At 41.4% G+C, this 27794-nt stretch overlaps 1 protein-coding gene across 2 annotated transcripts in view; it reads right to left on the reverse strand.

Moving 5' to 3' along the window:
- The window catches only part of PIGN (phosphatidylinositol glycan anchor biosynthesis class N), a 282876-nt gene that overhangs the window by 227381 nt on the left and 27701 nt on the right, over positions 1-27794 (reverse strand). For both annotated transcript variants that reach the window (XM_056520984.1, XM_056520985.1), the window contains exons 2-8: positions 22618-22866; positions 19133-19254; positions 16948-17046; positions 12786-12892; positions 11804-11928; positions 3753-3883; positions 1296-1403 (exon numbers count right to left, since the gene is read on the reverse strand). In XM_056520984.1, the coding sequence (XP_056376959.1) occupies positions 1296-1403; positions 3753-3883; positions 11804-11928; positions 12786-12892; positions 16948-17046; positions 19133-19254; positions 22618-22838 (913 nt within the window). In that variant the 5' untranslated portion in view covers positions 22839-22866. The remainder of the gene's footprint in view (positions 1-1295; positions 1404-3752; positions 3884-11803; positions 11929-12785; positions 12893-16947; positions 17047-19132; positions 19255-22617; positions 22867-27794) is intronic.

Here is a 27794-nt window from a genome sequence, read left to right on the forward strand (position 1 = left end):
GTTGCTGAAAGCCCAACGATGTCTGGGCCGGCAACCTTCGCTCTAAACATTTATGTTCAGAATGTTGCTTCAGGCAGCCATGTTCGTAATGTCACTCCAAGCTGCCTCCACTCATGTCTATGGGAGGGGACGTGACAGCTGTGGTTGACCACGCCCCTCCCATAGACATGAATGGAGGAGTTGTGGCGGGAAGTCATGGCTGCCCAAAGCCAGCTTTCTGAACATAAATGTTTAGAATGCCGGGGTGATGCAGGAACCCCCCCCCCCTGCGATCAGACATCTTATCCCCTATCCATTAGATTGGGGATAAGATGTGTAGGTACGGAGTACCCCTTTAAGCATTCGGCTGTAAACTTACTTCAACATTCACTTGTTTTTATTCTCTCTGAATAGAACTCTAAAACTTTAACGTTTTCAGTGTATATATTTTATTGCAGAGACAACGTGACATAATAAATGATCCCTTCCATGTTTGTCTAGGACATTTCAGTCTGGCTTGCAGACTGAACATGAATTAAGATTCACTAGCCTCTTGTCCCATCTCAAGAAGCAAGCTGCACAATATATTATCTTAGTATTGCTGTTGGAAAAGCTCAGTATCCTAAAAAGTAGACTGCTACTGCGACTTTGTTGGAAAAAAAAAAAAAAGGCTGTAAACTTGTACACTTGCAGAAAGGTCATATTGCTAGAAGAATAAAAAGCAGAGAAACCACATGAAGCATTAAACCCACAGAAATAAAGCCTGTTTTGGCCTTAAAAGTGTTTGACCACAATTAACACTTACCACATATCCAAAAGATTGGTGATAAATATATGACTGTTGGGGGACAAAATCTGCTACCGTAACTTCTAATAATTAGTGAAAATTCCTGATTGGTTAAAGAGACTTTCTGGGCCGGCGAGTGTTTTTTAAATGCCCTGGGTTACAATGAAAATAAAAACAATGGCATAATCACTTGCTACCTTTCTGATGGCGTCAGGTCATCTTCTTCCTGTGACATTGTGTTTGAGCAGGGAATGTCCACTTCACTGAAATCAAAGAACATGATGTCCTGCAGGAACCAAACATTACAGGAACCAGGAAAAAGAGGAGAGCATCGTGCACTGGAAGCCATCAGAATGGCAGAAGTAGAGGATCGGTGCAGGTAAGTATGCAGTCTATTTTATTTTTTGTTGACAAATCTGTTTTTAGTTTAATATGTTGAGTTAGTATATTGTATTTGTTTTATAAGAGATTTGACTGTAAATTATACCAATATGTCTTCATATACTTTAGACATAACTAGAGATAATACCTGTTGAAACAGGATCATGTAAAAGATTTTCCCTTGGATGATGTACTCCAGCTCCCCAAGCAACTAAAGGTGTCAAGGTTTCAGAAGGATGACCAGCGCCGTGGGACCCTGGTAAACAATAAATATGTTAGTAATTGTTGGCATAACCACATCCTTGTAAGCTGAGAAACAAATGCAAAGATAATAGACAAGATACAATAATAAAATTCTATATAAATTTATAGTAAATGGAATTTCACACCAAAATAACAATGTCCGCTACATATACACTGTATGCAGTCCTATTCTTTAGGTATAACTACAAACTTTTAGTTTCTGGGAAAGCAGGTCAGGACTGTTACTGACTCTAGTATGTAGTGGTCGACCTTATCAATTACTGATCCATTTTTTTTTTATGTGATTTTTTTTTCTTTCTTTTGGGGGAGGGGGGGGGGTCAGTTTATTAGGGAAAGGGATTTTTTATATTAATAATTTTTTGACTCCACACATGGCACTGTGTACTGCAAGAAAGAAAATTGTGTTACCCAAGCAACCAATCACAGTTCAGCTAAAGAGTTGTGGTAAAGTGAAAGCTGAGCTGTGATTGGTCCTTGGGGGAAAATCACAGAGTTTGATAGTCTCTACAGGAGACTGGTAAAGCTGGGTGAGAGGTGTCACAGTATACTCACCTACTGCATCCTTCGTCCTCTGCTCTGGTGCAGGCAGAGAAAGGTCCTTCAGCCCGCATTAGGGCAGAGGTCAGGCGCTGTGCTCCTAACCTCTTCTATCCCCTATCACTGTTTTTATTTTTCCGTATACGGGGACAAAAAAAATTGTGAAAAAATATGTAAAAAAAAAAAAAAGTAAGAAATGTGATTTAACCCCTTCCCTAATAAAAGTCAGAATCACCCCATTTTCCAAATAAATTAATGTAAACAAAAATAAACATATGTGGTTTCGCCGCATGGGTAAATTTCCCAACTATTAAAATATATTAAACTTTAGTTAAACTTTAATAAAGCTGCACAGTCAAAGTCCAGAATTGTGTATTTTTGGTCAATTCATTTACCATAATTTTTTAAAATAAAAAGCAATCAAAAGTCCCATCAAAACAAAAATAGCATCGATAAATGAAAGAAATATATCATATATATCATATATCCCCGTATGTCTAAAGGGTTAATGCCGCACATCACCCAGATCAGTGATGCTCAGCATTAGCCACGGGTCCCGGCTATGAAGCACATTCAGCTGCACATCACCCAAATCGGTGATGTTCGGCAGTAGCCATGGGTCCTGGCTACGACACGTGCTTCATAGCTCTGGAGGGGGCGCAGGTCGTAAATTTACGCTCTGCTTCCTCTAGTTGATCTGCGTGGGGAGTGCAGGCGGCCTACCGCCCATCCATGATACCTGCCGGCAGGGGTTCCGATGGCAGGTTTAGGATTAGGTATCGGGGAAATGTGCACAAGTACAAGTACTCGTGCAAATGTCCAGTATCGGTCCCAATACTGATATCGGTATAGGGGCATCCCTAGTGAATATCATTCATTAGGTATGTAGAGCAGCATCCCCTCTTTCAGTTGTCATTTACACGCAGGGAGTGAGGCAAATACATCATTCAGCCATCCACTGTGTCTTTGCCCAAGTCCCTCTCGAAAAGCAGCCCCCACCCTTCTGAGAGACATAGACCATTTCTGTCCTGCACTGAAGAGTCATGCTCCCTTTAGCTGCGATGTATGTGTAGCCTCAGCCAATCAGACACTGAATTTCTCGCTTAACAAAGTAGGAGGGTGGGGGCTACTAAATGCATTGAGAGCAAACCCTAAATTGCTGCTGCGAAATGTAGTACACATGTTGAAGTTGGAGGGAAGGATGGCAAAGAATAACAAGCAGCCAGAAAAGACGACAGGAGTCACAAGAGCCATCTTTTTTTTAATATGTACTTCCCTGGATCACCCCTTTAAAGACAGGTCTTCCATCACTGTCAATGACTGGCTAAGCAGACAGGCCCTGCCTAGAAGACTCGACTTTCAAGTAGCAACAATTGTTGACAAGCGGGGGACCAGGAAACATAAAAACTGAAGCTGTGTGGGACTGGGTTAGGTAAGTATCAGTTCATCTATATTTTTACTGAACCCTACATCATAAGGACACTGGAATATACCTTTAAGTCTAAACAAGTAAAAGTAAGTCAATTATTTATTTGTGTTGAACTCTTTGTTCCTGAGGCATGAGAAAGCACATTGGGGGCTTTAACCAACTAAGTGTGATAAGCATTATTCTCATGTATGTTTCTTTGTAGGTCTGATATATACCCTAAACTTTCACTGTCAGTGTCGCTATCACACAGATCAAGATACTTACTCAAGGACAACTCTCCTGTGACCGCTTCTTTTTTAGACAAAAGGAAAAGATACAAGGCATTGTTGAAAATGCTGTTTGGAATAATACACGGCCATGGACAGATCTACTCACCCCAGTCTGTCATGCCATGGTCAGAGGTGAAGATGAAAGCTGTTTTACCATCATTTTCATAAAAGTCTTCTATCAGGGTCACCATCTCTTTGACTCCTTCATCAACTTTCTTCACATTGTCTTTGTACTCGCTTTTTGGGAATGGATCAGAAACATACTTATTGTAATGATAAGCAGGCAAGAAATGAAAAAAGACAGAAAAGTGCAATAGGTTCCATTTTCCCATACACATTTGGAAAGAAAGCTAGTTATTAATTTTCTGTCTCATGGAGAGATCTGACAAAGTCTGAGGATGCGAGTGACCTTCACGTCACATTCATTCGCCTCAGTCCATTTGATTTTATTTCATGAACAATATAGCTAGCTCTCTAGAGGCACAAACACCTCATACTATAGATCTAGGAAAAACACAACTCAATGTACAGATGTTCGGCAGTTTTGAGGCATTCCTAAAATAGCACTGCAGATAAGTGTTTAGGGAACTTTTACGACATAAAAGAGCTGCTCAAAAAAAAACCTCTATAAAAATAAGGCTATGTTTGCAAGGCTTACTGCTGTATATAATACTAGTAATTTTTACTTATACAGCGCTAACATATTGTGCAGTCCTTTACAATACTGATGGTAAATGTACATTAGACATTACAAAGTGACAAACTGATAAACAGTTCAAACAATGAAAGGGAGGGCCCAGCTGACAAGTACTTACAATCTACGCAGAAATACTGCAAAAGGTAAAAAGTGTTTTAGTGGTACACTGGTGCCATAATATATAAAATTACGGTAGAACACATAAGAAGGTGGATAAGCAAATCATACAGTCAAGTCCATAAATATTGGGACATCGACACAATTCTAACATTTTTGGCTCTATCCACCACCACAATGGATTTGAAATGAAACAAACAACATGTGCTTTAACTGCAGACTGTCAGCTTTAACCCCTTGAGGACTTAGCCATTTTTAACCTTAAGGACTCGGCCGTTTTTTGCAATTCTGACTACTGTCATTTTAAACATACTCTGGAATGCTTTTACTTATCATTCTGATTCCGAGATTGTTTTTTCGTGACATATTCTACTTTAACATAGTGGTAAAATTTTATGGTAACTTGCATCCTTTCTTGGTGAAAAATCCCCAAATTTGATGAAAAAAATAAAAATTTTGCATTTTTCTAACTTTGAAGATCTCTGCTTGTAAGGAAAATGGATATTCAAAATAATTTTTTTTTTTGGTTCACATATACAATATGTCTACTTTATGTTTGCATCATAAAATTTATGAGTTTTTACTTTTGGAAGACACCAGAGGGCTTCAAAGTTCAGCAGCAATTTTCCAATTTTCCACAAAATTTTCAAACTCGATATTTTTCAGGGACCAGTTCAGTTTTGAAGTGGATTTGAAGGGTCTTCATATTAGAAATACCCCATAAATGACCCCATTATAAAAACTGCACCCCTCAAAGTATTCAAAATGACATTCAGTCAGTGTTTTAACCCTTTAGGTGTTTCACAGGAATAGCAGCAAAGTGAAGGAGAAAATTCACAATCTTCATTTTTTACACTCGCATGTTCTTGTAGACCCAATTTTTGAATTTTTGCAAGTGGTAAAAGGAGAAAATGTATACTTGAATTTGTAGCCCAATTTCTCTCGAGTAAGGACATACCTCATATGTAAAGTGTTCGGCGGGCGCAGTAGAGGGCTCAGAAGGGAAGGAGCGACAAGGGGATTTTGGAGAGAAAATTTTTCTGAAATGGTTTTTGGGGGGCATGTCACCTTTAGGAAGCCCCTAGAGTGTCAAAACAGCAAAAAAAAAACACATGGCATACCATTTTGGAAACTAGACCCCTCGGGGAATGTAACATGAGATAAAGTGAGCCTTAATACCCCACAGGTGTTTCACGACTTTTGCAAATGTAAAAAAAAAATAAAAATTTTACCTAAAATGCTTGTTTTCCCAAAAATTTTACATTTTTAAAAAGGGTAATAGCAGAAAATACCCCCCAAAATTTGAAGCCCAATTTCTCCCGATTCAGAAAACAACCCATATGGGGGTGAAAAGTGCTATGCTGGCGCACTACAGGTCTCAGAAGAGAAGGAGTCACATTTGGCTTTTTGGAAGCAAATTTTGCTCTGGGGGCATGCCGCATTTAGGAAGCCCCTATGGTGCCAGGACAGCAAAAAAAAAAAAAACACATGGCAGACTATTTTGGAAACTAGACCCCTCGGGGAACGTAACAAGGGGTTAAGTGAACCTTTATACCCCACAGGTGTTTCACGACTTTTGCATATGTAAAAAAACATTTATTTTTTTTACCTAAAATGCTTGTTTTCCCCAAAATTTTACATTTTTAAAAAAGGTAAAAGCAGAAAATACCCCCCAAAATTTGTAACACAATTTCTCGCGAGTACGGCGATACCCCATATGTGACACTAAACTGTTGCCTTGAAATACGACAGGGCTCCAAAGTGAGAGCGCCATGCCTATTTGAGGCCTAAATTAGGGATTTGCATAGGGGAGGACATAGGGGTATTCTACGCCAGTGATTCCCAAACAGGGTGCCTCCAGCTGTTGTAAAACTCCCAGCATGCCTGGACAGTCAGTGGCTGTCTGGTAATACTGGGAGTAGTTGTTATGCAACAGCTGGAGGCTCCGTTTTGGAAACAGTGGCGTACCAGACGTTTGTCATTTTTATTGGGGAGGGGGGCTGTGTAGGGGTATGTGTATATGTAGTGTTTTTTACTTTTTATTTTATTTTGTGTTAGTGTAGTGTAGTGTAGTGTTTTTAGGGTACAGTCGCACGGGCGGGGGTTAGCAGTAGTTTCTCGCTGGCAGTTTGAGCTGCGGCAGAAAATTTGCCGCAGCTCAAACTTGCAGCCGGATACTTACTGTAAACCTCCACCCATGTGAGTGTACTCTGTACATTCACATTGGGGGGGGGGGGGGAACATCCAGCTGTTGCAAAACTACAACTCCAAGCATGCGCCGCAGCATGACAGACTGTACATGCGGAGAGTTTGAGTTTTGCAACAACTGTAGGCACACTGGTTATGTATCACTGAGTTTGTGACCTAACTCAGTGTTTCACAACCAGTGTGCCGCCAGCTGTTGCAAAACTACAACTCTCAGCCAACGGGCATGCTGGGAGTTGTAGTTATGCAACCAGCAGATGCACCACTACAACACCCAGCATGCACTTTAGCTGTTTGTGCAAGCTGGGAGTTGTAGTTATACAACAGCCGCCGCCACCACCGCTCCTGGGACCCCTATCCCAACAGGGACGCCGGGGATCAGGGTCCCCAGCTGCCGGGGTCGTCTTCCCGCACCCAATCACGTCCTCTGGAAAAGGGGCGGAGCGGGAGTGACACCCGCAGCAGGTGCCCTGATTGGTCGGCTGGTAAACCGGACGATGAATCAGGGCGATCGTGAGGTGGCACGAGTGCCACTTCACCCCTGCTGGCTATGCGTCCCCGATCAGCCAGTAATTCCGGGTCACCGGAGACCCGATTGACCCGGAATCACCGCAGATCGCTGGGCTGAATTGTCCAGCGATCTGCGGCCATCGCCGACATGGGGGGACATAATGACCCCCCTGGGCGATATGCCGCGATGCCTGCTGAACGATTTCAGCAGGCATCCGGCTCCGGTCCCCAACCGGCTAGCGGTGGGGACCGGAATTCCCACGGGCGTATGGATACACACTGGGTCCTTAAGGACTCGGAATGCAGAGCGTATCTATACGCCCTGCGTCCTGAAGAGGTTAATTTGAGGGTACTTACATGCAAATCAGGTGAACAGTGTAGGAATTACGACAGTTTGTATATGTGCATCCCACTTGTTAAGGGACCAAAAGTAATGGTAATGGGACAGAATAATAATCACAAATAAAACTTAAAATTTTGAATACTTGGTTGCAAATCCTTTGCAGTCAATTACAGCCTGAAGTCTGGAATGAGTAGACATCACCAGACATTGCTGGGTTTCATCCCTGGTGATGCTCTGCCAGGCATCTACTGCATGTGTCTTCAGTTCCTGCTTGTTCCTAGGGCATTTTCCCTTCAGTTTTGTCTTCAGAAAGTGAAATGCATGCTTAATCAGATTCAGGTCAGGTGATTGACTTGGCCATTGCATAATATTCCACTTATTCCCTTAAACTCTTTGGTTGCATTTGCAGTATGCTTTGGGTCATTGTCCATCTGCACTGTGAAGCTCCGTCCAATGGGTTCTGAAGCATTTTACTGAATTTGAGTAGATAATATTGCCCAAAACACTTCAGAATTCATCCTGCTGCTTTTGTCAGCAGTCAGATCATCAATAAATACAAGAGAAGCAGTTCAATTGGCAGCCATACATGCCCACTATGCCATGATACTACCACCACCATGCTTCACTGATGAGGTGTATGCCTAGGATCATGTTCCTTTCCTTCTCCATATTCTTCTCTTCCCATCACTCTGGTTCATGTTGATCTTGGTCTCATCTGTCCATAGGATGTTGTTCCAGAACTGTGAAGGCTTTTTTAGATGTTGTTTGGCAATCACCAATGGCTCACCAATGTTTTCCATCTTGTGGTGAACCCTCTGTATTCACTCTGGTGAAGTCTTCTCTTGATTGTTGACTTTGACACACATACGCCTACCTCCAGGAGAGTGTTCTTGATCTGGCCAACTGTTGTGAAGGGGGTTTTCTTCACCAGGGAAAGAATTCTTCAGTCATTCTCCACAGTTGTTTTCCTTGGCCTTCCGGGTCTTTTGGTGTTGCTAAGCTCACCAGTGCGTTCCTTCTTTTTAAAGGGGTAGTCCAGTGGTGAAAAACTTATCCCCTATCCTAAGGATAGGGAATAAGTTTGAGATCGCGGGGGGTCCGACCGCTGGGGCCCCCTGCGATCTCTCTGTACAGGGCAACGGCTCTCTGGGCAGATAGCGGGTGTCGACCCCCGCACGAAGCGGCGGCCGACACGCCCACTCAATACATCTCTATGGCAGAGCCGGAGATTGCCGAAGGCAGCGCTTCGGCTCTGCCATAGAGTTGTATTGAGGGGGCGTGTCGGCCGCCGCCCCGTGCGGAGGTCGACACGCCCCCTTCCCACGGGCTGTCGGGGCTCCGTACAGGAGATCGCAGGGGGCCCCAGCGGTCGGACCCCCCGCGATCTGCAACTTATCCCCTATCCTTAGGATAGGGGATAAGTTGCTCACCACTGAGTCACCACTGGACTACTCCTTTAAGAATGTTCCAAACAGTTGTTTTGGCCAAGCCTAATGTTTTGGCTCTCTCTCTGATGGGTTTGTTTTGTTTTTTCAGCCTAATGATGGCTTGCTTCACTGATAGTGACAGTTCTTTAGATCTCATCTTGAGAGTTGACAGCAACATATTCCAAATGCAAATAGAAAACTTGAAATGAACTCTGGACCTTTTATCTGCTCATTGTAATTCGGATAATGAGGAAATAACACACACCTGGACATGGAACAGCTGAGAAGCCAATTGTCCCATTACTTTTGGTCCCTTACCAAGTGGGAGGCACATATGCAAACTGTTGTAAATCCTACACCGTTCACCTGATTTGGATGTAAATACACTCAAATTAAAGCTGACGGTCTGGAGTTAAAGCCCATCATGTTCGTTTCATTTCAAATCCATTGTGGTGGTGTATAGAGCCAAACATTTTAGATTTGTGTTAATGTCCCAATATTTATGGACCTGACTGTATGTATGTTCAGATATTAAGTGCAAATACGTTTTTAATGCAAGAAGATACTGTCTAATGAAAGAGGGAAGTGGTAAAAGGAAGACCTATTAGGGAATGTTACAGGTCTACCTAAAAAGTTGTATTTTTATGGCATGCTTAAAGGGGTACTCTGCCCCTAGACATCTTATCCCCTATCCAAATGTCTGATTGCGGGGGTTCCACCGCTGGGGACCCCCGCGATCTTGGTTGGGATACCCCAGACATCCGGTACACAGAGAGAACTTTGCTCCGTGCCGGATGACTGGCAATACGGAGCGGAGGCCTGTGACATCACAGCCACGACCCCTCAATGCAAGTCTATAAGAGCTGGTGTGATGGCCGTCACGCCCCCTCCCATAGACTTGCATTGAGGGGGTGTGGCTGTGACGTCACGAACCTCCGATGCTGCTACTGGAAGGCGTAAGAGAAGTAATTTACAAATCAGTATAACGTGTATATCTGGCACCAGTTGATTTGAAAACAGTACCCCCTCAACATTTGTTTATCTGAAAAGTGTATCAAAAAGTGTATCAGACAGTCTTTAATTTTAGTTCTCACCAAGCTTTCTCTTCATCTATGCTGTCGATCCAATGATGCCTCAGAGCACAGCATCAAGAGAAGCTAGAGCTAGAATAAACATTTCCTGGTGGAGAACATTTGGTTATTCTCTTCTCTATGTTCTCTTTAATAAGCAAGAAATTGTATGATATCAGTGAGGCTAAACCATCATCTTCAAAACACTAAGGCCCAGATTTATCAATGTTTGTAGAGCTTTTTTTCCCTTTGGCACAACTTTGTCACAACTTTGGCGCAACTCTGCTTATGTGCGACTTTTTATTTGGTTACATTCCACCGCTCACCTTGACATCTTGCTCACGTAGACATTAGGTGATAATCTTGTCACTCGCCTGCACATCTCCCGCACCACATGACTACAACTCCCAGAATGTCCTTACTGTAAGAGCATGCTGGGAGTTGTAGTAGTGCAGCACGGGAGATGCGTGGGCGGGTGACAATAAATGTATTAACCTATTTTTCTTTTTTTTTTCTCATTTCAGATCTGTGTATCCTGTGGACTACTTTGGATTCAGTGGACTGCGTCGATCATCAGCATTGTTTTTTTCTTTCTGTTTAATGTTAATAAAATGGTTAACGCAGGCTTGTGGGGAAGTGTTTTCTTGGAATAAATTTTTTTTAAACGTGTTTTTATTTTTTTATTTACTTGACAGGTTTAGTAGTGGAAGCTGTCTTATAGACAGAATCCATTACAAAGCCGGGGCTTAGAGTTAGCCCCAATTACAGCTAGTGCTAACCCCCAATTATTACCCCGGTACTCACCGCCACAGGGGTGCCGGGAAGAGTCGGTACCAATAGGCCCGGAGTGTCAAAAATGGCGCTTCTGGGACTAGCCGGTAACAGGCTGGTGTTATTTAGGCTGGGAAGGGCCAGTAACAATGGTCCTCGCACACCCTGGTAACATCAGGCTGTTGCTGCTTGGTTGGTATTTGGCTGAAAATAAAAATAGGGGGGACCCTATGCCTTTTTTTTTTCTATATTTAATTATTTATGCAAAAAAAAAAAACATAAGCTTCCCCCTATTTTTATTCTCACAAATACCAATCAAGCAGCAACAGCCTGACGTTACCAGGGTGGGTGAGGACCATTGTTACTGGCCCTCTCCAGCCTAAATAATGCAAGCCTTTTACGCCTAGACCCAGGAGCGCCATTTTTGACGCTCCGGGCCTGTTGGTACTGGCTCTTCCCGGCACCCCTGTGCCGGGAAGAGCACAGGATACACGGATCTGTAATAATCCACAGGATACACGGATACACGGATCTGTAATAAAAAATAAAAAAAAATTAAAAAATGAGTTAGCACATTTAGGGGAAAAAAAGTGGTAAAAAAAATATGTAATAAACACATTACACATTTTTTCAAAGCTGCAAATTTGTGTTCTGAAGTCATTTATTGGTTTTTGCTTATGTGTGCTAAAACAAATGGTATTCAAAAGTGATTTATTGTTTTTTTCTTATGTAAGCCAAAATTATAAACCCCCCTGTGATAGTATGATAAATGTGCCATACATAAGCAAACTAAAGCAAAAAGAAAATGCCTACAGAACTCATTTACCAAAGCAACGATGATAAATCTCCCCCTAAGCATTCAGAACGTTCAGACCCTTTCATTTTTACAATACTTGATATGTTTATGTTAATTTGTCTTGTATTGTCACTACGAAGATTGTAGCAAGAATTTAGTTTCTATTTTTATGCCAGAACAGAAGTGCACTCTTCTGCTACAGATACTAGTTAGGCACATACCGTGAACCTGGTCTGTGAGCGTGTCCATTAGTATCCAATCCAAGGAGATGAAGGAAAAAAACAACTTTATCTTTATGGAGTTTATGTAACAGTGTTTCATTGCTTTTAGCAGACCTGAAAAATAACTAAAAGAGGAAATTTTGTTTTTCACATATCCATCTACTTTTGCCTTTTTTTTTTTTTTTTTTAAATAAAACTATAAGTATACAATAGTAGGGATTAGAAAATGGTAAATACAACTAAGCTGCCTACACTTACTTTATATTTGAATGGTCTATAACCTTTCAACAATCTTTTCAATATAAGCTGTTTTGTGTGTACATGAGGAGTAGCACAATTCGTGGCCATTCTTCAACTTGTAAATTGTATTTTTCACCAGTTTTCTCCTCTGCAGCCTGAATCTCTAATTTTCAGTTGTCGATGAGCTAGTGGGTAGATAGCAGCTGCTATGATGTCTCCCATACACTGCCCACACACAAAAGAGGAGATGTTTTGACAGCAAGCACATCCATAGAAAAAGCAGCAGCATGGAGGACATTATAGAGCAGTATGTGTAACCTGTGTGAATAAAATATTCAGGTAAGATTTAACACTTACTACAAGCTGCTGTAATCTGTGTGTGTCACTCCCAACTCCTCTCCATAGATTTCTATGGGCAGCATGTCAGTCTCGACTCTTAGGGTGGACTTTTGGCAGTTATTAGAGTAAATGAGTTTAGGAGGGTGAGGGGAAAATAATGGATAAGTGGGGAAAAACCATTTTCAATAATAAGCTATATTACAAAGTTACTTATATTTGCTTATACTGTCAATGTCAGCAGTTTGTTAAATATTAACTAACAATTTAATAATACACTCAAATGCTAATAATAGTTTTCCCCATACCTTGACAGATCAGAATAATTTACTATGTGCAGCTATCATTATATTAATCAATTATTCTGCTGCAATTTAAATAATAATTCTGGAATCTTTTTACTAACCTTTACATGGTCAAAAACCCACGTATCCAGTTTGGCTGCATCCGCAGATGCAAAATCCTCACTTTCTGCCAAGTAACAGTATGTAAACACATGGTCGCCACTAGCACCTAAAAGGACAATTACAAAATAGGTAAATAAACAACCAAGAAAGTATTAACTAACCCTTCAGGACCTGCCTTTTTTTTGGCAATACATTTTTTTCCTTCAACATAGCTATAAGATTACTTATATAGGATGTTTTTCTATGGAATCATTTTGTGGTCCAAATAGCATAAACAGTCACTGTCATTTGGAAAAACTTTAAAATTGTCTGGAAATTCAGTTCGGATTGCAGCGGGTCACCCTAGACCTGTTGTGATAGTGATTTTTAACCCTGTGAAGCACATAGCAGTGCTCTTTACTCCCCGGATGGCCACTCAGTCCAACTCATTCACTGCATTAGAGTCTCTGTGAATCGGGTTTGAGTGACAGCCAGGGAGTAAGGCATGAGCTGCCAAGCACTTCACCCGGCAGTAATCCACAATTGCAGCAGGTCTAAGAATTGAGTGCGTCTGGACAACATGTCAAAAGTTTTCCAAAATGACAGGGACGTCTAAATGATAACATTTTATTACCTGTAATGTTGCCATTGTTATTATATTACCTTTATTCTATGGGTCTTTACGAACACAGATCACACTGATCAAACCAACCCACAGAAGTAACAACGGAAGGGAACATATTATTTATGCTACACAGCATATGGTGTAAATTTAAAACACAACTATTATGTATGTTATTTTTAGGACTTAATCTTTTTGCAAAATATGTGTTGCCTATTTCATGGAGAAAAGTAGTGTTTGTGTTGGCGCATTTCAAGGGACATAACGGACATCATTTTTTGGTTTCTCTTTTAATATGAATGCAGCCTTTTTTGCAGGAAGAGTGATATTTTGTAAAAAAAAAAAAAAAAAAACATCTTGGGGTTCATATACATTTATTGATTTATAACTTATTAAAGAGTGAAATGAAAAATAGAAAGCAATTCTGAAAGGGTTTTTCTTCTTTTTTGCATCTTTCTTTAAAGATGTCTGATCGCAGGGGTCCCGCTGCTGGTCACCCCCCTGGTCTCCCATAGCACCCCGCGTTCTAAACAAATGCTGTGTTCCTGTGGCAGTGGTCGTGACATCACAGCAACCCCCTTTCATTCATGTTTATGGAAGGAGGGCGTCTCAAACATGAATGGAGGAGGCGTGGCCATGACATCCCAATCTCCGGCTCAGAGTTTTCTAAACAAAATGTTTAGAATGCTGGAGCACCCCTTTAAACACATACATGATAGTACATGTGTAACTTACAATAACTTACATACAACTACTGCCCAAAGTGGTGAAAGAATTAGTTATAATCTGTGCAGCTTTAGTTCTGTGCAGCTCAAGGGTCAAAGAGGCCAAGCCAGGCTCTTTCAGGTGTCGCATCGCCGTTCCCCTCATGGCTTCCCCCTCCTTTGCTGGCCTGTGTGACTGACCTGTACAGTTCAGCACTGGAAGCCATGCTTAACAAGCTTTACAGTGTAATACTGAAGTTGAATTGCTTCTATAATGATTTGATACAGTCTGTATACTAAAGAATTACAGCCCGTCTGTAATAAACTGACATCAGTAAGATATTAGGCAATGCCTTTGTTCGGCCCCCGGCAGTCATGGGAACCCTATGATTGCTTTACAGGGCTGCTGATTGGGTAACAGAAGGAGCCCCCTCACCCTAATAAACTGCTTAGCAGTGATGTCAGCTAATATATTACAGCATAGCAGTTTTCACCTTTCTAATCACCTATGACAGCTCCAAGCAATCGAGGGGGAAGGGGGGCCTTATATAAGAGATGAGAATACCCCTCAATAGAAGCATGAAAAGCCAAAGCTTTATAGAAGCACTGCGAGTTTTTTCCCATTTGCGCACTCACTGACGTCGTACATCGCTATTTGTTTTATTTCAGCACTGCATCTATGTGTTTCATTACTCTAATTTGGTCATGTGATCACCAGTACAACCCACATAAAGTTACATGGCTTGATAAGTCAAAAGGAAGTCAATCGTGGGTCAGCTGACTTCCTGTGAATTACATGGTGACATCATCTTTATTAAAGGGGTTCTCCCTTGTTTATACAGTTTTTTGTTATTATGTTTGTGTGTTATGTGTGTATAAGTATGTGTTTTTTTTAAGTGTGTTGTGATTATGTATATATGTATTTTCTTACCTTTTGTGAAGATCCGGAAGCTGGCCCCTTTTTCTTCCAGTGGCTTGCTGTGTACCTCGGCCTCCGCCATGTTGTGTTTGGTAAGTGGGATGTCGGGGGGGTGTTCTTGCTTCTGTACTTCCTATCTTCTGACGTCCGAGGCAAATCTTTTCTTCCCGTTTCTTCCGTGGCTCAGCGACGAATCTGCGGCCTCTTCCGGCGCATGCGCAGGTAGTTTTTTTATTTTTTTTAACAATAAAGTTTTCTTTGTCTAATTGACAAACTGTCTGCGCATGCGTGAGTACGCAAGTGCTACGCTAACAGCGTAGCGTACATTAGGTCTACAGCATAGCTTCGCGCAAGCACAGACAGTTTGTCAATTAGACAAAAAAAACTTTATTGGTAAAAAAAAAAAAAACACCTGTGCATGCGCCGGAAGAGGCCGCAGATTCGTCGCTGAGCCACGGAAGAAACAGGAAGAAAAGATTTGCCTCGGACGTCAGAAGCTAGGAAGGACAGAAGCAAGAACACACCCTCCGATATCCCACTTACCGAACACAACATGGAGGAGGCCGAGGTTACACAGCAAGCCACTGGAAGAAAAAGGGACCAGCTTCCGGATCTTCACAAAAGGTAAGAAAATACATATATTCATAATCACAACACACATATAAAAAACACATACTTATACACACATAACACACAAACATAATAACAAAAAACAGTATAAACAAGGGAGAACCCCTTTAAATCACTCCTGCTATCTCCCAGACCGCTTCCCTTCTAGCTATTTCTGTATACTGCTGCTGCTATATCTATGAGGTCAAGACATGTAGTAGGTCTTTCCTGAGGCTGTGTTCAAGCATTATGTTTCTTGCTGCATTCTTTCGAAGTTGCTAGTTTCCCGTAATTGCGCAAATCACAGTAAAGAAGCTTTTTTTTTCTAAATAGCAATAGAAACAACCAAAATGCAGTAAAAACTTCAAATCTTCATATAACACCTCAAATATGATTATAGGTCAAATCACTTACTTCTGCAAAACACCCTTTGAATATGCATAAAAAGAGCACATAATGTCAACAGACCTCAACCGACCTATGAGTCTAATCTGTTTACCTAGGTGTACTCCAACACTAGAAGACCAGTCAGAAAAATTATAAGAAATGTAGGCTGCATAACAGAACCATGCCAGTGATGGATTTACATGCAATATGGAGCTTTATCCATGCCTGCCAAATCAGATAAAACAGGTAAGCACATGGCAATACACAAGAACCTCTACATTATTTTATATAGCAGCCTATGTTGCACTATATAAAAAAGAAAACTGCTTCTTAAAAAATTTATTACTGTATCAGTTTTGAGATATTTCATACAATTTATTTTTATTGCTGCACCCGAATACATGGCTACATTTTATCTGGGGTTTCCAGGAGTAAACCATTGATTGCCTGTCTAAAGGGCCCCTGACAATGGGCAAATTAAAAGGGTCATGGGGGTGAGATATATCAAAACCTGTCCAGAGGAAAAGTTGGCCAGTTGCCCATAGCAACCAATTAGCTTTCTTCTTTCATTTTTACAAGGCCTCAGCAAAATGAAAGAAGCGATCTGATTGGTTGCTGTGGGCAACTGAGCAACTTTTCCTCTGGACAGGTTTTGATAAATCTCCCCAATGGTGTTTACGAGGCAGTGACAAGGATAGTATGGAAATATGAGGAAAGAGGAGAACAAAATAAACAGGATGTGGGCAGGTTCCAGAATAAGATAAGCCTGAAATAGGGGGATTGAGACTCTTAGTTGTTACCTGGAGTCTTGCATCAGCCTGAAATGTAACCTATAGTTTCTTAAATAAATAAATCTAGTCAAATCTAGTCCGGCTACAGTATTTCTATTGCATAGAAAACTCACTCGCCTCATCTACATTTATAGTGTAAAAAGCTCATACCTTTGGCAAACATTGGTAAGATATCTGGACTACCCCAGCTCCAAGTGTAGGTACTCTCGTTGAAGACAGAATCAAACTCAACTGGATTTTCCTTCCAGCCTAGGGATAATAATAACAATAAAATAATAAAAACAATAGGAATGTATATACATTCACACATATTACTAAATGAGATAAATACATCTGAGCATAATAACAATGTCAATAGAGCTCAGTGTAGTACTGTATATACTCGAGTATAAGCCGACCTGAATATAAGCCGAGGCCCCTAATTTCACCCCCAAATCCAGGAAAAGTTATTGACTCTACTATAAGCCTAGGGTGGGAAATACATCATCCCCCCCCCTGTCATCATCCAGACCACCGTCATCATGACCCTGTCATCATCACCCCCCTCATCATCACCCCCGTCATCATCACCCTCGTCATCATCACCCCCGTCATCATCACTGCCTGTCAATGCCTCAGTGGTCTTCAACCTGCGGACCTTCAGATGTTGCAAAACTACAACTCCCAGCATGCCCAGACAGCCATCGGCTGTCTGGGCATGCTGGGAGTTGTAGTTTTGAAACATCTGGAGGTCCGCAGGTTGAAGACCACTGCGGCCTTCGTCATCATCCAGACCCCCTTTAGTTTTCAACTCCCCTCCCCTTGGTGGGAAGGAAGGCCGCAGGGACCGCCCGGTGGGGAGGGTTAGTCGTTCCGGGCTGTCCATTTTCCCCGGAAGGCCCTTTTCTCCGCTCCGGGGCGGCCCCGGACTAGTGACATTGCCTTGACGATGACGCACAGGGACATTCATGACAGGGACATCTGCTGCGCATGGACGTCCCTGTGCGTCGTCGTCAAGGCAACGTCACTAGGCCGGGGCCGGCCCCGATGAAAATAGACAGCCCGGAACGACTAACCCTCCCCACCGGACAGTCCCTGCAGCATAGATGGCCCGGACCAGCTCATCCTTCCTTCCCACCGAGGGGAGATGAGTAGAAAACTAAAGGGGGGTCTGAATGATGACTAAGGCCGAAGGTATTGACAGGCGGAGAGTTCACTCGAGTACAAGCCGAGGGGGGGGGGGGCCTTTTCAGCACGAATAATCATGCTGAGTAACTCAGCTTACACTCGAGTATATACGGTATCCTCAGCTGTGATGTGTTCCAGTTTTCACATTCAAGCTGTGACCTGTGACATTAAATTGCAGGAGAATTCCCCAATTTCCTAACTATTTTCGGAGGTGATATTCATACCGGAGAATAGTGATTCTTCAACTAACCTTCTTATCCTTCTCATCTAAAGAGATTTTAGGGTTATTAAAATCTAAGAGCCACTTGACATGAGAGGTATAAATTGAACTATTAGAAGACTTCTGAAATAATAATTTCGGAATATCCAGCTTGGATACCTCATGCTCCCGCAGCCATCAAAATGTAAATGTTAGGGATTATTACGGTCTACAGTTATTTCTGTGCTTGCATAGCCTACATAATTCATCATCCCATTTTCCACAAGTGACATAAAGATTTTCATTTTTGGAAAGGTCACAGGTTTCAAATGCAAGAAACTTCAAGGCTATTATTTAAAGCTAAATAACTCAAGACCTTTAGCGTTATTTTACCACAAGCCTGTTATGTCACACAAAAGTCACCAAACACCTGGAATAAAATCATTGGCTATAACTTCTTTCTTGTCTTCTGTGTGTTTGTGTATGAATATGTTTGTTCTTTCCTAAGGCTCCTTTCACACTAGTGACTTCTCTGTTATTGAAGTTCCGTCGCATGTTCCGTCACGGTTTTCGGCAAAAACCTGCCGTTACAAAACCCCTGACGGCCAAGACTAAAATCGCATTGCAGCCTATGGGATTTTGTAACTGCCCGTTTGCACCCGTATATGCCCGTAATTCATCGTGGTGGAAAAATTACTGCATGTATAACGTCTGTAATGAATTACGGACATATACGGGTGCAAACGGGCAGTTACAAAACCCCATAGGCTGCAATGCGATTTAGTCTCGGCCGTCAGGGGTTTTGTAACGGCAGGTTTTTGCCGAAAACCGTGACGGAACATGCGACGGAACTTCAATAACGGAGAAATCACTAGTGTGAAAGGAGCCTAAGTATTAGATTGATAGATAAATATTAAACTGTGTTAAATGTCTACCACTGAAGGAAAAAAAAGTTTTATCCTTACATACCTTTTGCAACTGCACTGACATCTTCATAAAATCCAGCAATGAGTGCAACATGTCCTGGTCTGGACTCTGTAGGAACCCGAGTGTGAGAAACACCAAAACTTCCTTTTGTTTGGATTATATTTCTAAAAAAAACCAAAAAAAAACAAAAAAAAACAGGGTGTACACATTAAAAAGGGATGTAAGGCTGGGTTCACATATGTCCAACGATCTACACAGCTGCCATCCAAAAAGTAAAACCATGTTGGAGGGCAACTATGCAGGATGATCCATAGGTCCTGCACTGCCCACCATTTTAGCCAATGAGATATCAGTAAGTATCAGACCAGAATCATTGGATCCAGCTTTTGGCATCCAAAGTTCCCATCCAGAATAGACCCAGATCGCCAGGCATGTCTGTGCAGGCATTTTGTTATTGGAGGCAAACATTCAGTGTGGAATTCCACCACCCTCCTCAGCATAAACAGAACTTAAAGGGGTACTCCGGGGGAAAACTTTATCAACTGGTGCCACAAAGTTAAACAGATTTGTAAATTACTTCTATTAAAAAATCGTAATCCTTCCAGTACTTATTAGCTGCTGAATTCTAAAGAGAATTTTTTTATTTTTTTGGAAAACAGAAGCTCTCTGCTCACTCACAAGCACAGTGCTCTCTGCTGACATCTCTGTCCATTTTAGGAACTGTCTAGAGTAGGAGAAAATCCCCATAGCAGACTTATGCTGCTCTGGACAGTTCCTAAAATGGACAGAGATGTCAGCAGAGAGCACTGTGGTCATTATGTCAGCAGAGAGCTCTGTGTTCCAAAAAGAAAAGAATTTCCTCTGTAGCATTCAGCAGCTAATAAGTACTGGAAGGATTAATATTTTTTAACCTGTTAGTGACCAAATCCAGGCATGAGCAGTCAAGTGGCAGAATCATTGATCAATGGTTTCCGATGAGAAACCATTGATCAATGTAAAAGATCAGCGTGTGCAGTGTTATAGCCCTCTATGGGAGCTATAACACTGCAAAAAAAGTGGAAAAGTTAATACAGATTATTTAACCCCTTCCCTAATAAAAGTTTGAATCACCCCCTTTTTCCATAAAAAAAAGTGTAAAAATAAAAATAAACATACCGTGTTTCTCCGAAAAGAAGACCGGGTCTTATATTAATTTTAGTCACCAAAAACACACTAGGGGTTATTTTCAGGGTAGGGATTATTTATTTACATTTGATGGGCACAGCTCTGTCCCCCAACATCCACTAACCCCCCCGCCCGTTTATCAGCTCAGCGCTGCACCCCACATCGGGGGGGCTAATTGTACCGTATGTCACCCGCAAGCGCTGCTTCTCTCCACCCCCCCCCCCCCCCCCCCCCCCCGCCAAATAATTATCAGCCGCTGCACTGTACTTGTACAGTAGCTTGAGCATGAAGGGGCCACATATGCACCTGAATGTTTTTTATGTAGCACACACCTCTATACTTCTAAACACTGGCCAATACCTTTGCGCCAAAAGAGCAGTTAAGTATTCCTGTGCCCGGGCTGCAAATATTAAAAAACAACCTTTAACTTACCTTCGTCCTTCGTTCCCGCGTTGCTAAGGAACCGGCCTCATGGTCCCTCCGCTGTTCTTGCTGCGGTTCTGGGGATGGGAACGTCACAGAGCCTCCAGCCTATCACCGGCCGCAACGATGTCCTGCTTCGGCCGATGATAGGCTGAGCCCACTGTCATGTAAGAAGCCGGCCGACTCCTTACATGACAATGCGCTCAGCCTATCATCAGCTGAGGCGGGACATCGCTGCGGCTAGTGATAGGCTGAAGGCTCTAAACATTACAACACCAGGAAGCAACGGGGGAACGGAGAACTAAGGTAAGTTAAAGTTTGTTTTTTAATATTTGCAGCCCAGGCATTGCCTAGATCAGTGGTCTTCAACCTGTGGACCTCCAGATGTTGCAAAACTACAACTCCCAGGATGCCCGAACAGCCAACGGCTGTCCGGGCATCCTGGGAGTTGTAGTTTTGCAACATCTGGAGGTCCGCAGATTGAAGACCACTGACCTAGGTCTTATTTTCGGGGTAGGGCTTATATTGAAGCCCACTCCGATAATCCAGCTAGGGCTTATTTCAGGGTAGGGTGTATTTTCGGGGAAACACGGTGCTATGTGGTATTCCACGTGCAGAAATGTCCGAATTATAAAATATATCGTTAATTAAATCGCACGGTCAATGGCGTACGTGCAAAAAAATTCAAAAGTCTAAAATAGCTTATTTTTGGTCAGTTTTCATATCATGAAAAAATTAATAAAAAGCTATCAAAAAGTCCGATCAGTACAAAAATGATCAGATCACGGTGCAAAAAAAATGAGCCCTCATACCGCCCCGTACGCGAAAAAATTAAAAAGTTATAGGGGTCAGAGTTATAGGGGTCAGGGTTATAGGGGCCAGAAATTTTCCTGCATGAAGTTATGATTTTTTCCAGAAGTATGACAAAATCAAACCTATATAAATAATAAATAATTTTAATCGTATGGACCTACAGAATAAAGACAAGGTGTCATTTTTACCGAAAAATTTACTGCATAGAAACGGAAGCCCCCCAAATTACAAAATGGTGTTAGTGTTTTTTCTTCAAATTCGTCGTAGATTTTTGTGTAAAATGACTGATGTCATTACAAAGTAGAATTGGTGGCGCAAAAAATAAGACACATATGGATTTTTAGGTGCAAAATTGAAACAGTTATGATTTTTTAAAGGTAGGGAGGAAAAAATGAAAGTGCAAAAACGGAAAAAAAAAACCTGGTCCTTAAGGGGTTAACAGAAGTAATTTACAAATCTGTTTAACTTTCTGGCACCAGTTGATTTAAAAACTTGCAGGGATCATATTTATTAAAAATAACAAAAGTACAGAATACGCGTTTCGAGGGTAACCCCCTCTTCCTCAGATCTGAGGAAGAGGGGGTTACCCTCGAAACGCGTAATCTGTAAGGAAATCGTTGGTCCTTTTTTTCTCTACCTCTTCGCACTTTCCTCTACTGCCTCGTCCCTTTTTCAGATTCTCTCAGTAAATTGGAGAGTTGGTCGGGTTTTTTTTTTATTTCTGGCGCAATAAGACGACAGAATTATGGCGCAACGAGACAGAATCTTGTGCACAACCTGACAAAACATGTTGGGTTTAGAATAGTAAATCAGGGCCAATATTTGTAAAAAAAAAAAAAATTAGCATTAACCAAGAATTATCAGATTCCTGGTCCTCTTTTATGGTATATTATCCAAGGAGAAAAGTACAGTGGCACTCACTGAATAATAGATAAAAAACTTTAAAACCTTTATTAAATGTCCATCCTTTTAAAAACTAACACAAGCACAGGGAGTACAACAGAAGAGCTCTGGAGAGACCGCCAGTGACAGCTGTATCCCAGCTGGTGTGATAAAGCAGAAAATCTGCAAAAAAAAAGTTGTCACTGGCTGACTCTTCAAAGAACACAATCGTAGTGTAACCTCACCTAAGATAAGGTGCTCTAGGAAGACCATGTTCATCCAACAAAAAGAAAGTGTCAGCTCTCAATCCATCAGCCACAAATAGGACTAATCGTTTTGCAGGAGGTGGAAGCAATGTTTTCTGTGGCGTCATGCCATGGACCAGCGGAGACGTAAAGTATATGTCAAAAATAGATGCAAAGAAGATAAGGTGGACGATCAAGCCAACAATGAAAAACAGAAGCATCCTCTAGGAAATGACGTGCCAACGTGGTCTAGAAATGAAGGAGACAATTAAATGTAATATATATCTTCATATATGCCCACAAAGAACTACAGATGTTTTTATAACTTTTATGGTATATCCACCCCGATAGACTATAACTTCTCGGATTAGACATTATCATACTTGAGAATAGTGAGCATTTATACAGACACTATATAAAGCTGCATCCAGAGACAAGGACCACAAAGCCCCCATACTAGTAGCTGCAGGACACAGGGACCACTTTAGCTGCTGCTCCTAACCACTCTGCCCTCATGAGTCCTTAGTTGCACAATGCAGAATTGGTGCACGTCTTTTTAGGATTGGATCCTGAAGAGGTTAAAAATATAATGGAAAGACTTTGCCTTTTCGGACCCATGGAATGAACTAAACTGAGCCATTAGCCCAGATTTATCAAACTGTGTGAGAGAAAAAGTGGAGTGATTTTCCCACATCAACCAATCACAGCTCAGCTTTCACTTTACCAGGGCTCAATAGATGAGCTGTGATTGGTCGCTGTGGGAAAATCACTCCACTTTTTCTCTCACACAGCTTGATAAATCTGGACCATCGTGTTTTATGTGAACCGTTAAAACGGTACTCCACTGGCCAGCATGGAACTAAATGTTCCGAACGTTGTTTTCACACTGCGGGGTCGGCCACGCTCCTTGTGACGTCACGTGGCCAACCACAGCAGCGTGAAATAAGCGTTCGGAACATTTAGTTCCACGCTGGCCAGTGGAGTACCACTTTAAAATATGGGGGGGAAACAACCTTTATGTAGCAGATAGATACTGAAAAACATCAAACACCAGAAGTAGTGTAAGACAGAGCAGATAATAATCCATTTCATAAACATGATTTATTTTTTTCCATGTGGTTATATTACGCATTACATCATTTATAGACTGAAATACCCAATCCAAAATACTTTACTAGAGAAATCCAGGACTGCAATACAGATGCATCCATATTTAGTGCAGTACTGCCACCATGTGACACTGCCTATTATATACATAGAGATACACACAGAGCTTCACAGGCTGAATCCTAGGAGATTCAAAGAGAAGTAATAACTGTTAATGCACAATGTAAGCTGTAGAAAGATACTTCACATTGACTGAAAATCAATAAGGAATATGTGGTTCTCTATGGCTGAGGCATCTAAATGATTTACACTGACCAAGGCGAAACAACAAAACCATTGACAAACACATATTCTAAAAGCCACAGATGCAAGACTATAGCAATAAAAAAAGAATCATTTAAATTAATTCATGAGCATTAACATTACAGATAGATGTGCGGTCAGACAGGTCATCCATGATGTATTATTCATATGTGCAACGGCATCTATAGAAAGAAAGCAGAGAAGAACTCGAAAGAAAGCCAAATTCCAAGAGTCATACACATTCTGGAAGAGTGCTGGATTTTATTTTACAGGTTCCTATACATTCCGTAGGTCCTCCTACATAATTCAAGCCTGCACCATGATTTCTCTGTCCGACTTCTACATTTCATATCAATCTGCACAATTTATCCTCAGGGATTATGAAGATCACATTCCCTGTTGTCATCCCCTGTAAAAATTGCTTATGGTAACCTGCTACAAAACCGTTTCATTATGCATGACCCTAGATGAAGAAAACTCGTAGATCAGCAGCGCATGGAATAGCGAGCTTCTGCTGTCTAATATTCTGGCCACTTTACCATGATACCAACACATTCCCTCTAGTTGATCCGTATGCTGGAAAGAACGTTAGCATTATAAGTCTTCTACATAGATTAAATATACGGGATTCTGTTGTTGTAAATAAAGGCATCAGGGCAGAGTGAAAAAATCTAAAATATCTATATAAAAGTCATAGAGAAGGTGGATTTAGAGTCAGAAAAAATGGACTGACTTCAGCTTCAAACAATAGGCATTAATATTCAAAATTATTAAAGTTAATTGAAAAAATGTATATTTTTGGGTGAAAAAAAAGGGTCTTATCCCTGTAGCTATTGCCTGGGTGTTTCTGTCCAGAGACAAAATATAGGGAGTGTGGACGGGACAAAAGAAATTCTGCTGTAGTTCTTATTAGTTATTTATATCTATGGGTGAGTACATTAGACTGTGTATTAATAATACTGAAGCAGTTGTTAGGACCTACCCAATTAAGTCATAATAACAGGAAAGAGAGAGCCCTGCAATCCTATCACCAACTAAACTTTTCTAAACTAACTCAGGCTGTTTCCTAACTACTCCTAACACCCCTCCCACCCTTAACCCCTTAAGGACTCAGCCCATTTTGGCCTTAACCCCTTAAGGACCAGGCCATTTTACACCTTAAGGACCAGAGCGTTTTTTGCAATTCTGACCACTGTCACTTTAAACATTAATAACTCTGGAATGCTTTTAGTTATCATTCTGATTCCGAGATTGTTTTTTCGTGACATATTCTACTTTAACTCAGTGGTAAAATTTTATGGTAACTTGCATCCTTTCTTGGTGAAAAATCCCAAAATTTGATGAAAAAAATGAAAATTTTGCATTTTTCTAACTTTGAAGCTCTCTGCTTGTAAGGAAATGGATATTCAAAATAAAACATTTTTGGGTTCACATAAACAATATGTCTACTTTATGTTTGCATCATAAAATTTATGAGTTTTTACTTTTGGAAGTCACCAGAGGGCTTCAAAGTTCAGCAGCAATTTGGAAATTTTTCACAAAATTTTCAAACTCGCTATTTTTCATGGACCAGTTCAGGTTTGAAGTGGATTTGAAGGGTCTTCATATTAGAAATACCCCATAAATGACCCCATTATAAAAACTACACCCCCCAAAGTATTCAAAATTACATTCAATAAGTGTATTAACCCTTTAGGTGTTTCACAGGAATAGCAGAAAAGTGAAGGAGAAAATTCACAATCTTCATTTTTTACACTCGCATGTTCTTGTAGACCCAATTTTTTAATTTTTGCAAGTGGTAAAAAGGAGAAAAATTTTACTTGTATTTGAAACCCAATTTCTCTCGAGTAAGCACATACCTCATATGTCTATGTTAATTGTTCGGCGGGCGCAGTAGAGGGCTCAGAAGGGAAGGAGCGTCAAATGGTTTTTGGGGGGCATGTCACCTTTAGGAAGCCCCTATGGTGCCAGGACAGCAAAAAAAAACACATGGCATACCATTTTGGAAACTAGACCCCTCAGGGAACGTAACAAGGGGTAAAGTGAACCTTAATACCCCACAGGTGATTCACGACTTTTGCATATGTAAAAAAAAAAAAATGTTTTACCTAAAATGCTTGGTTTCCCAAAAATGTTACATTTTTAAAAAGGATAATAGCAGAAAATACCCCCCAAAATTTGAAGCCCAATTTCTCCCGATTCAGAAAACACCCCATATGGGGGTGAAAAGTGCTCTGCTGGCGCACTACAGGTCTCAGAAGAGAAGGAGTCACATTTGGCTTTTTGAAAGCAAATTTTGCTCTGGGGGCATGCCGCATTTAGGAAGCCCCTATGGTGCCAGAACCGCAAAAAAAACCCACATGGCATACCATTTTGGAAACCAGACCCCTCGGGGAATGTAAAAAGGGGTAAAGTGAACCTTAATACCCTACAGGTGTTTCACGACTTTTGCATATGTTAAAAAAAATTTTTTTTTTACCTAAAATGCTTGGTTTCCCAAAATTTTTACATTTTTAAAAAGGGTAATAGCAGAAAATACCCCCAAAAATTTGAAGCCCAATTTCTCCCGATTCAGAAAACACCCCATATGGGGGTGAGAAGTGCTCTGCTGGCGCACTACAGGTCTCAGAAGAGAAGGAGTCACATTTGGCTTTTTGAAAGCAAATTTTGCTCTGGGGGCATGCCGCATTTAGCCCCTATGGTGCCAGAACAGCAAAAAAAAAAACACATGGCATACCATTTTGGAAACTAGACCCCTCGGGGAACGTAACAAGGGGTAATGTGAACCTTAATTCCCTACAGGTGATTCACAACTTTTGCATATGTAAAAAAAAAAAAAAAATTTTACCTAAAATGTTGGTTTCTCAAAAATTTTTGATTTTTAAAAAGGGTAATAGCAGAAAATACCCCCCCATAATTTGTAACACAATTTCTCCCGAGTACGGCGATACCCCATATGTGACCCTAAACTGTTGCCTTGAAATACGACAGGGCTCCAAAGTGAGAGCGCCATGCGCATTTGAGGCCTGTATTAGGGACTTGCATAGGGGTGGACATAGGGGTATTCTACGCCAGTGATTCCCAAATAGGGTGCCTCCAGCTGTTGTAAAAGTCCCAGCATGCCTGGACAGTCAGTGGCTGTCTGGTAATACTGGGAGTAGTTGTTTTGCAACAGCTGGAGGCTCCGTTTTGGAAACAGTGGCGTACCAGACGTTTTTCATTTTTATTGGGGAGAGGAGGGGGGCTGTGTAGGGGTATGTGTATACATAGTGTTTTTTACTTTTTATTTTATTTTATGTTAGTGTAGTGTAGTGTTTTTAGGGTACAGTCGCACGGGCGGGGGGTTCACAGTAGTTTCTCGCTGGCAGTTTGAGCAGCCGCAGAAAATTTGACTCAGCTCAAACTTGCAGGCGGATACTTACTGTAATCCTCCGCCCATGTGAGTGTACCCTGTACGTTCACATTGGGGGGGGGGGGGGGGGGGACATCCAGCTGTTGCAAAACTACAACTCCCAGCATGTAGGGTCTATAAGTGCATGCTGGGAGTTGTAGTTTTGCAACAGCTGGAGGCTCTGTTTTGGAAACAGTGGCGTACCAGACGTTTTTCATTTTTATTGTAGGGGTATGTGTATATGTAGTGTTTTTTTACTTTTTATTTTATTTTGTGTTAGTGTAGTGTTTTTAGGGTACAGTCACATGGGCGGGGGGGTTCACAGTAGTTTCTCGCTGGCAGCTTGAGCTGCAGCAGAAAATTTGCTGCAGCTCAA

This window comes from Hyla sarda, chromosome 5 (assembly GCF_029499605.1).
Source record: "Hyla sarda isolate aHylSar1 chromosome 5, aHylSar1.hap1, whole genome shotgun sequence".
In the NCBI taxonomy this organism is placed as follows: Eukaryota; Metazoa; Chordata; class Amphibia; order Anura; family Hylidae; genus Hyla; species Hyla sarda.